The sequence below is a fragment of the Ischnura elegans genome, chromosome 10 (assembly GCF_921293095.1).
Source record: "Ischnura elegans chromosome 10, ioIscEleg1.1, whole genome shotgun sequence".
Lineage (NCBI taxonomy): Eukaryota > Metazoa > Arthropoda > Insecta > Odonata > Coenagrionidae > Ischnura > Ischnura elegans.
The window spans coordinates 34026036-34037301 of NC_060255.1; the positions used below are offsets into that span (position 1 = coordinate 34026036).

At 39.4% G+C, this 11266-nt stretch overlaps 1 protein-coding gene across 1 annotated transcript; it reads left to right on the forward strand.

Moving 5' to 3' along the window:
• The first annotated feature begins 5214 nt into the window (after positions 1-5214).
• On the forward strand, positions 5215-9551 carry LOC124167154. The gene is made up of 5 exons (XM_046544959.1): positions 5215-5289; positions 5526-5859; positions 8063-8308; positions 8405-8504; positions 9095-9551. Exons 1-5 carry the CDS (start codon positions 5215-5217, stop codon positions 9549-9551), a joined length of 1212 nt encoding a protein of 403 aa, XP_046400915.1.
• Positions 9552-11266: the final 1715 nt, after the last annotated feature.

Sequence of the window (11266 nt, forward strand, 5' to 3'; positions counted from 1 at the left end):
ATGGCTGGTAATCTCCCAACTATCGTATTACTGTATTCATTTGTTTTTGTTCTTCACCGGAAGTTGGTTCTTTTAATAAATCGCAGTTTCGCCATGTTATTCAACACGTGTGGTCGTGTTCATTTACCACTCCTCCTGAATCTAAAACCATCGTCCCCCCAGTAACTATTTACAACATTACCAGGTATTTGTAGACCTAAAAAGAAAAAAATAGCTGACAAGGAAAAATTACTTCCCAAAGCCATTCCCTTCACAAAGAAATATAATATTTTAAATAATGTATACATGAGGTTTGCCATTTAGTTATCCCTTTCTTTCATATGCAATAGGCAAATATATTTCACTGAAACATAAGCTGGTGTTACCATTGGCATTAAAATAAGATATTTGCACTAAATTATGAGGTTAGCCTCAAAGTTATCATTATCGCTGTCTCTTGATATAGGCAACTTTCATAGGCGGATCCAGGGGGGGGGGGCACGGGGGCACGTGCCCCCCCCAGACCCTCAAAAATATGCATGATTTTTAATAACGTCCCATTATCATTGCGTTCGTTTTGTATTACGAGGTATCCTTGTGCCCCACCCAGAACAAAATCCTGGATACGGCCTTGCTTGTGCCCCTCCCAGAAAAAAATCCTGGATCCGCCCCTGGCAACTTTATTCAACTCTATCGTCATTTTTTGGTTCCCTTCATTATAAAATTAGATATTATCACTCAAATATGAGGTTAACCTGGATGTTTTCACTTTCTGTCACTTGAAATAGGCAACTTTATTAAACTCTATCGTCATTTTTTGGTTCCCTTCATTATAAAATTAGATATTAGCACTCAAATATGAGGTTAACCTGGATGTTTTCACTTTCTGTCCCTTGAAATAGGCAACTTTATTCAACTCTATCGTCATTTTTTGGTTCCGTTCATTATAAAATTAGATATTAGCACTCGAATATGAGGTTAACCTGGATGTTTTCACTTTCTGTCACTTGAAATAGGCAACTTTATTAAACTCTATCGTCATTTTTTGGTTCCCTTCATTATAAAATTAGATATTAGCACTCGAATATGAGGTTAACCTGGATGTTTTCACTTTCTGTCACTTGAAATAGGCAACTTTATTCAACTCTATCGTCATTTTTTGGTTCCGTTCATTATAAAATTAGATATTAGCACTCGAATATGAGGTTAACCTGGATGTTTTCACTTTCTGTCACTTGAAATAGGCAACTTTATTCAACTCTATCGTCATTTTTTGGTTCCGTTCATTATAAAATTAGATATTAGCACTCGAATATGAGGTTAACCTGGATGTTTTCACTTTCTGTCACTTGAAATAGGCAACTTTATTCAACTCTATCGTCATTTTTTGGTTCCCTTCATTATAAAATTAGATATTAGCACTCAAATATGAGGTTAACCTGGATGTTTTCACTTTCTGTCCCTTGAAATAGGCAACTTTATTCAACTCTATCGTCATTTTTTGGTTCCGTTCATTATAAAATTAGATATTAGCACTCGAATATGAGGTTAACCTGGATGTTTTCACTTTCTGTCACTTGAAATAGGCAACTTTATTAAACTCTATCGTCATTTTTTGGTTCCCTTCATTATAAAATTAGATATTAGCACTCGAATATGAGGTTAACCTGGATGTTTTCACTTTCTGTCACTTGAAATAGGCAACTTTATTCAACTCTATCGTCATTTTTTGGTTCCGTTCATTATAAAATTAGATATTAGCACTCGAATATGAGGTTAACCTGGATGTTTTCACTTTCTGTCACTTGAAATAGGCAACTTTATTCAACTCTATCGTCATTTTTTGGTTCCGTTCATTATAAAATTAGATATTAGCACTCGAATATGAGGTTAACCTGGATGTTTTCACTTTCTGTCACTTGAAATAGGCAACTTTATTCAACTCTATCGTCATTTTTTGGTTCCGTTCATTATAAAATTAGATATTAGCACTCGAATATGAGGTTAACCTGGATGTTTTCACTTTCTGTCACTTGAAATAGGCAACTTTATTCAACTCTATCGTCATTTTTTGGTTCCCTTCATTATAAAATTAGATATTAGCACTCGAATATGAGGTTAACCTGGATGTTTTCACTTTCTGTCACTTGAAATAGGCAACTTTATTCAACTCTATCGTCATTTTTTGGTTCCGTTCATTATAAAGTTAGATATTAGCACTCAAATATGAGGTTAACCTGGATGTTTTCACTTTCTGTCACTTGAAATAGGCAACTTTATTCAACTCTATCGTCATTTTTTGGTTCCGTTCATTATAAAGTTAGATATTAGCACTCGAATATGAGGTTAACCTGGATGTTTTCACTTTCTGTCACTTGAAATAGGCAACTTTATTCAACTCTATCGTCATTTTTTGGTTCCGTTCATTATAAAATTAGATATTAGCACTCGAATATGAGGTTAACCTGGATGTTTTCACTTTCTGTCACTTGAAATAGGCAACTTTATTCAACTCTATCGTCATTTTTTGGTTCCGTTCATTATAAAATTAGATATTAGCACTCGAATATGAGGTTAACCTGGATGTTTTCACTTTCTGTCACTTGAAATAGGCAACTTTATTCAACTCTATCGTCATTTTTTGGTTCCGTTCATTATAAAATTAGATATTAGCACTCGAATATGAGGTTAACCTGGATGTTTTCACTTTCTGTCACTTGAAATAGGCAACTTTATTCAACTCTATCGTCTTTTTTTGGTTCCGTTCATTATAAAGTTAGATATTAGCACTCAAATATGAGGTTAACCTGGATGTTTTCACTTTCTGTCACTTGAAATAGGCAACTTTATTCAACTCTATCGTCATTTTTTGGTTCCGTTCATTATAAAGTTAGATATTAGCACTGAAATATGAGGTTAACCTGGTTGTTTTCACTTTCTGTCAATTGGAAATGTCAAATATATTTAACCATATAACAATTGTTAAACTCCTTCGTGTTTTTTTCACTTGTAATTAATCCGTGCTCCATTTGTTACAACAATTTCTTCTGTCTTTCGTCCAATTTAACGTTTACACTTGCTTTTTGAATCGTACGTTTATATTTCACGGTATATGATTATCGTCTGCAACGGGCGCTGTTGCCAAATTTAGGTTAGCTTTCATGTTATCTCTTTCTACATTAAGAACGACTCGTTGCGAACTGGAGCTATCTCGGGGCTGGAATAACGCAGGCTTCTGACCCGTCCTTATGATAACTCCAGTCCGATTTCCTTCGCTTCTCGACTGTCATTTGTTTATTTCTGCCGTCGGAAGGTCGGAATCTGAAAAATTTGGCAATGGATGTACCAATGAACATATTTTAGGAAGGATGATGAGGGTGTTTGCGGAGTATGTAAGAAGAAGAAGGCATCTGACATTAGAAATGAGACGAATAAGGGGTTCCCACTATGCGATCGAATTATATGAGGACCATTTTCGAATGTTTTTCAGAGTGTCGAAAGACATTTTTCAATATCTCTGCCGGTCTCTGAGACCCACACTAAGGAAACGCAGAAAACCTGGACTAAGCGTGGAAAAACAGATAATTAATATTATTAAAGAATTTTCATAATACCACTATGGGCGTGTGTAATGTTGAATCTTCTTATTCTGCGTCTGAGATATTCTGCGTTTCCTTCCTTACTGCGTGCAGTGTGGGTAATTCAATCATGACCTAATAATTTATTTCAGTACTCTTTCATAGCGTATGCCCAATAGCCATTTCTTCATTCACCTGCCAGGCTGACTAGTGCCCGGACAAGTAGACATATCTACGAGCATAGCAGCGATGATAATTCTAACCTGCACATAGATGATGGTATTGCTTTTGGGGATAGGCCACCGGGTAGTAATTGGCAAGGATAAGCTTGATTCAGTACGCAATTAAAGCGAAATTCGGGCGCCGCAGCACCGCCGGTGTAGCGTTGCTAATGCCTTTCTACAGCGCTGCAAGGCGGTTGTTGCAGCGCTGCCGCAGCAACTGAACGGCGCTGCCGCAGCTGTTCTGCAGCGCTACAGTGGCGCCCTAGCAACGCGTGTGGCATTCAAAAAACGGAAATTTGATGGTTGCTGTCGCGCGTCAGCAGCGCGTGGGCACCGTCTGCAGCGCTACGGTGTAGCGCTGCTGCAGCGCTTCAGCAGCTATTTGTGTTTACAGGGATCAGCAATAAATATGAAATAGCCTAAGAAAACATCTTAACAGCGGCATACGTTATGCATAGAAGCTCATTTTCTGTCAAAGATATTTGCCACTCGATATTGACCTATCGAACCCTAGGGATATCCATGAAGCGTAGAGTTAGGAGTGACGTTCGTAATTCACTTTGATTAAGTGTAGCGGCTATCGCGGATACAATGCTGTATTCAAATTGAATTAATCGGTATTTAGGCTCCAAATTTGAAAGTAAGAAGGGATTAATCATTTCCAGGCTTGTGACGTCCATATTCGATAGTCCGCTGTGTGTGATTTTTTTTCGTGAAAGTGAGGTTAACCTGTAGGACTACTTTTGTCTTTATCCACTAGCTGTAACTTTTTGATGAAATATGATATGTTCAAATGCAAATTTTAGTGATGACATGGGCATATTTCATTTTCTCCATGTAAGTGATATCATTCGTATTAGCGCGAACGCAACCCAGGGCTGTCATTCGTATGTGCTGAAAAGAGTTTTAACAAAATAACCTAAGAGTAACCTAACCTTTAATCTCGGAGTTTGGGTGTCTTGCTATTTAAACGAGTTCTTCAAAATCAAAAAGCTTTGAATACTCCTTTGCTGCTAGTTTATAGTGATAGTTTATTATAACATATTATAGCTAAGTTTGTTCAAGGTTATCGATAAGATAATTTCTAGGAAGCTAGTTTTGGTTAGTAAGTAGTTGTAGCAGAAAGAACCTAACCTTGGGGTGGTATCTGTGGATTTCCGGTCCATGAGTAATGGTAAAAGACCTAAGGTTGGTACCGGTGGTCACTAATTCCGGTCCCCCAATACGGTAAAGTGATAATGTGTATGATCTATCAAATAAATACATAGCCATCCAGTGCCAGCCTGCTCATTTAATCAGCATTCCCCTCTTGGACCAATAATACAACATGACGCAGTCGGTAGGATCGTTCTATCGTAATATATACATAATTTTCGTGACATACGCGAGATTTCGTCGGACCACGCCAGCCCAAGGTACAGAACCTGGAGAAAATGGCCTCGTACGTTAGACTACCGCAGCCCGTTGACTTCAACGGCACGAGTGCTTACACAGACTGGTTAAACCTCGTGAGTGAGTTTGAAAATTTCCTGATCGCCACGAAGTAGATGGAGAAAGTGACGCCGTTAAAGTCGCCGTTCTTCTAAACATCCATGGCGGGCCTGCATTATCTCTGTTGTCGACCTTCGGGCTTACAGAAGCGGATAGGAAAGACTACACAGCAGTAAAAAAGGCATTCGAACAATATGTGGCTCCGAAAATTAACGAGACTTTTGAACGATACGTGTTCAATCAACGGATACAGGAGGAAGAGGAGACTTTCGAACACTTTTTCGCCGACTGTCGGAGGCTCCTCAAGAATTGCGGATTCTCCAGGGTGGAGTCTCAAGAAGAGTCAGTGTTACGGGACCGCATTGTCTTCGGGGTGAGGGATAAAGCGGTTCAAGAAGCTCTCCTTCGAATTGAAGCTTTGACCCTGGATATAGCAGCGGCTCATTGCAGAGCTGTAGAGCAGAGCAGACGCCAGGCGAAGGTTATCCAGGAGTCGACGAGTGCTAGAGAAAACGGTGGTGCTGTTGATGTCGTGAAGGAAAGCAGTGCTGCTGTTGAAGTCGTGAGAAAAGGAAGGCATCAAAACAGTGATGTAAGTGCATATAAGGGCTACGTAGTGAGTAGAGTTAATAAAAAGAGCTCATGTAACGTGTTTCACTGCCATAGGTGTGATTCGAGACACGCCGCGCGCGAGTGTCCCGCATTTGGCAAAGTGTGTGCGAAGTGCGGAAAAAAGAATCATTTTGCTGTTGCGTGTAGAATGAACAAGGTTCGCCAAATTAATGTATACGAGTCTGACTCGGATGCGTCATCTATCTATTGCGATCTTGTTAGTGTCAGTGTGAGTGCGGTGGGATCTAAAAGTAAGGGCTTTAGAGAAAATGAGTGGCACGAAGAGATTAAATTGAACGGTAAGACAATGCTGATGAAACTTGATACTGGGGCCCAGGTTAATGTGTTGCCTAAAAAGCTATTTAAAAGTGTGAATGAAAGTGTTCATGTTCGGCCCACTAGACTGCTACTCGAGGCGTACCACGACCTCGTGGGCGTACGGGGGAACAAAAAATAAGCCAATGGGAATAGCTACGATGTGTTGTAAATATAGAGGGAAGGATGCATATCTTGATTTTGTAATTGTAGATTGTGATTCCCAACCCCTGCTGGGTTTACCAGGGTGTCTATCTTTAAATTTGGTTAAGAAAGTATGCTCAATAAAGGGAACAACTCCTTGTTCTTGAGTGAGTGAGTTCTTGAAATTGTACAAAGGCGTATTTGATGGTCTTGGTTGTTTTCCTAAAAAATGCTGAATCATTACACAACCCAATGCTGTACCTGTCTATAGGCCCCCTAGAAAGGTACCCTCGGCCTCAAGGTTTCGACTGAAGAGGAGTTGGATAGGATAGTTCGTGAAAACCAGGGTTGATAAAAATCTGTTTTTCATTTTTATTTATTTTCATTTTTGTTGATTTTTTTATTTAAATCGGATTTTATTGATTTAAATTGGATTTTATTGATTTAAATCGGATTTTATTGATTTAAATGAGATTTTAATGATTCTCCATTCACCAAAAATTCAGTTATTTGCAAAACTAACTATTTGGGCAGCATATTGGAGAATGATCGTTTGCAGAAACAATAAGAGGCAACATACTCTAAACTTAATACAACATTAAGTCAATCAAGGGAGAGGACTAAGGAAATGCCAATGGTATCAAATTAAAAATTACACCAGCATAATATAAAGTTGCCATTGGAAGTATCAAATGTGCTATATTATGCGGATCTAAAGTATATGAAGTTTAGAAAAATTCTGTAATTGCAACTTTGTATGGTGCCTACGCTTAGAAGTTAAATCAGAAAACAATTTTTTCAAAACATTCCTACAGTATCATTTCTGTTTAATAGCCACAATTGTGCTGATAACTGTCGATTCATTGTATTCATTAAGAAATAAAATCAAAATTATACACTTACAGCTTCCTTTTCTTGACTTTAAAAATCAAACATATTGATCACATTATGATTTAAATCACCTGATTTTGTTTAAATAAAAATCAAGTGATTTAAATCGTAATTTAAATCATGATTAAAATCAATCAACCCTGGTGAAAACATCATTGAAAAAATTAATAAAGTCACTGGGAGAGAGTGGAATTAGCAACTTAGTCATTACTGAGAAGCCCACTGGAAATCTGAGATTGTGTATTGACCCAGTTGACCTAAATAAGTCTATTGTAAGACCATTTTATAGCGTCTCCACCATTGGAGAAATACCTGAAAAACTATGTGGCCACTCATTCTTCACTGTCTTTGACCTCAAGGAAGGCCTCCACCAGGTAAAGCTAGATAAGAAGTCTACCCTAAAATGCTCCTTCTCAAGCCCATTTGGCTGCTATAAGTATTTAAGGATGCCATACGGCATATCATGTGCCCCTGAAAATTTTCAAAGCTTGGTTGAAAAATTTTTTGGTGACATTCCTGGTACGATAATCTATTTTGATGACTTGCTGTGTATTGGTAAGACTGAAAAGGACCATGATCAAGTTGTGAGTAGAGTAGTAGAAAGAGCAAGGGCACCAGGGATAAAGTTCAACTCCACCAAACTACAGTATAAGGTAAATGAAGTAAAATATGTGGGGCAAATATTTTCAAAATTTGGAATGACGGCCGATCCAGAGAGAGTAAGGGCCTTAATTAGTTTAGACCCACCATTAAATAAAAGGGAACTCCACAGGGTTCTGGGAATGTTTAATTATTTCCGGGCATTTGTCCCAAATATGTCTTCTCTAGGAGACCCATTAAGGGCGTTAATGAAATCAGGAAACACTTGGGAGTGGCTTCCAACTCATGACAATGCCTTCCAAAGTCTGAAGGACACAGTTGCTGCTGCTCCAGTTCTGGCATCATTTGATCAAAAGAAAAAGGTAACCATTCAGTGTGATGCATCCCAGTCTGGCCTAGGTTGCTGCCTAATGCAAGAGGCACCGGGCAGGGGATTGCAACCTGTAGCCTTTGCATCACGTAGCCTCACAGAGTGTGAGAAAAATGCTTATGCACAGGTCGAAAAAGAATTGCTAGCAATTCACTTTGCTGCAACCAAATTTCATAACTTCATTTATGGGCTTCCTGTAGATGTGCAGACCGATCACAAACCACTTGTCCCTATCATGAACAAACAAATCTCCCAAATTGGGTCAGTGCGCCTCCAGCGCCTGCGACTTAAGCTCCTCCGGTATGATTTAAATGTATACTATGTGCCAGGGAAGTTTATGCATGTTGCAGATCACTTATCTCGGTCATATCTTAAAGATGAATGCAAGGCTGATCCACAATTGAATGAAATGGTCCATGTGCTTAGCAAATATTTACCCATGTCCCACGAGAGAAAGAGACAATTTCAAAATGAGACTGCAGCAGACCGTAACCTTAGTAAAGTTGTAGTAATGTATTTTAAAGGATAGCCGCCCCATGCCAAGATTAGTCTAGAACTTAGACCCTTCTATAGTCTTGCGGAAAATTTGCATGTGGAGGACGGTATCATCTTTGGCCCCTATAAGCCGAGGCAACCAGGCACGCCACCGGTGGCGCGTCCGATGGAACTGGTCAGTCGTGGGGCATAGAATCAAATGAGTCCTATTACCCGAGGCAACCAGACTCGCCACCAGACTTTCCACCGAAACCAGTCGCCTGAGCCCCAAAACCGCGCCTTCTACCTTGGGTTGCTCAGGCCCCTATTAGCCGAGGCAACCAGACGCGCCACCGGTGGCGCGTCCGATGGCGCATCTGGTTGCCTCGGCTAATAGGGGCCTTTCATGAAAACAGAATTGTCGTGCCAGCTAGTCTGCAGCCATTTGTACTAGAACTGCTGCACGAGGGACACTACGGCATTGAGAAAACTAGAGCCAAGGCACGACAGGTGTTTTACTGGCCAGGAATGTCAAAAATGATGGAAGAGAAAGTTAACCAATGCAGGGTTTGCGACAAGTTCAAATCGGCCAATCCCAAACAGCCCCTAATGCTACATGAAGTCCCCAAACTACCATTTGAGAAAATTGTTGGAGATATTCTGGATTTTGGTAATGTACCCTATCTAGTGCTGGTTGATTACTTCTCCAAGTGGGTTGAACTTTGTCCAATGAAAAATAAAACTGCAGGGTCAGTAATAGATACATTACAATGTGTGTTCGCCACACATGGTCTCCCAAGAATTTTTATGGAAGACAACATGCCATTTTCATCATTTGAGCTTAGGAAGTACTTCAGGGAAAGGGAAATATAACTCAAAACCAGCACCCCTCATTACCCACGCAGCAATGGTATGGCAGAAAAATCAGTGCACATAGGAAAGCAAATTTTACGGAAAAGCAAAGAGTCCGGAGTAGACTTCAGAGACATTCTAAGAGAATATAGGGCTACTCCATTAAAAGGTCTGAATGCCTCTCCGGCACAAATACTGTTTAGTCGACAGCTGCGCACTCGACTCCCTACCACACAAGAGCTGCTAGCCCCTAAATTGCAGGATGGTATCTACAAAGCCCTGTGCCAAAGACAAACCAAGGTAAAAGTGCACTATGATAAAACAGCAATTGGTAAAGTGAGGAGATTTGAGAAGGATGAGAATGTGGTCATCAAAACGACTAAAAGGGATCACTGGTAACCAGGGGTGATAGTCGACAAAGATGTCAATCCACGGTCATACATTGTAAAAAAAAACTCTCTGGGTAACTTTATAAGACGTAACACCAGTCAATTACGACCTAACAAACCTCACACAATATCCTCTAATGACTATATAATACTAGAAGATAACCAGGGTGCAAAAGCCATTAGATCCAACACCCCCATTTCCAAAGGCAACATTGGTAATGACAGCTAACCAAGAGAGGTAAATAGTGGTGAGAGAAGGAACACCACTCGGAGTGGGAGAGTTGTTAAGACTCCAGTGCGCCTTGATATGTAAAAAATGTAAATTGTGAAATGTTGGGCTAAAGAATGACACCATGTTAAGTGTATGATCACCTGTTTGGTATTGTAAACCAATGTGAAAAAAATTATATCTGTATATATGTAAATATCCCAGACGGCACAGGAAGTTTTCGTACCTGAATACGAGGGTGGACCATCAAGATACAAAAATCGCGCTTAGGAAGTTACTAAAAAGGTTTTGTTTCTTTATTTCCTTTAATGACGAAAAAAGATGCAAGAGGACTGGCAAAATCATATGCATCGATAAATTGTATCTCATCGATAAAACTGTATTCGGTCTGGGACTATTTTCTTTCGCGGGTAGTGCCATCGTGCCATATCCTCCTAGAAAGATCACATGCCTTCACAAGCTGGCACAAGCCGTTGGGGATCGCATCGTTTACGTCACGTCTCACCACATTTCAGGGATTTTTGTGGTTAAGTTTGTGAAAAATAGAGTGTCTGGTAATGGTGAAGTTTCCCTTATTCTTTAATTTCATTCACTGGGCTTCAGAAACGTGTTTGTGAGATATTTTTGTTAAAAATGCCTTTCGTGTGTGTATTGTCGGGATGTAATGGAAACTCCGGGACATGGTTCAAGTTTTTAGCTTTCCAAAAGATCCTGAGTTGAAGAAGAAGTGCATTTGGGCGATAAGAAGAAAACATTTCACCCCTACGAAAAACTGTGAGGTATGTACTCTTTCTCGCTGTAATTATTTGGATGAAATTTTAAGTTAGAAGTGGCTTCGGGATGTTGATGCATCAACATCCCGAACTATTCAGTACTGAAGTACTATAGTACTATTCAGTTCTAAAAATGGTGATTCAAAATATTGTAGCAGCAATTCGTTTGAAAATTCTTGCATTTTAGTTGTCTTTTTTGTATTAATTCATTCGGTAAACGTGTGGTAAAGGAGAAACTAGGAATAAGCTGCCAAGTTAATAGGATCGAATATTGCTTCTTAGCTTGCCCTATGGTGTATTACACGTCGGCTTTCATCATTTCAAATTATCTTATGCTATAGTTTA

Excerpts from the sequence above, each read along its gene's own strand:
- LOC124167154 (XM_046544959.1), top strand. The coding sequence starts at position 5,215 with ATGGCCTCGTACGTTAGACTACCGCAGCCCGTTGACTTCAACGGCACG. Across the intron at positions 5,290-5,525 it reads ACACAGACTGGTTAAACCTC|GAGGAAGAGGAGACTTTCGA; the intron begins GTGAGTGAGTTT and ends CAACGGATACAG. Across the intron at positions 8,309-8,404 it reads ATCACGTAGCCTCACAGAGT|ATGTGCAGACCGATCACAAA; the intron begins GTGAGAAAAATG and ends GGCTTCCTGTAG.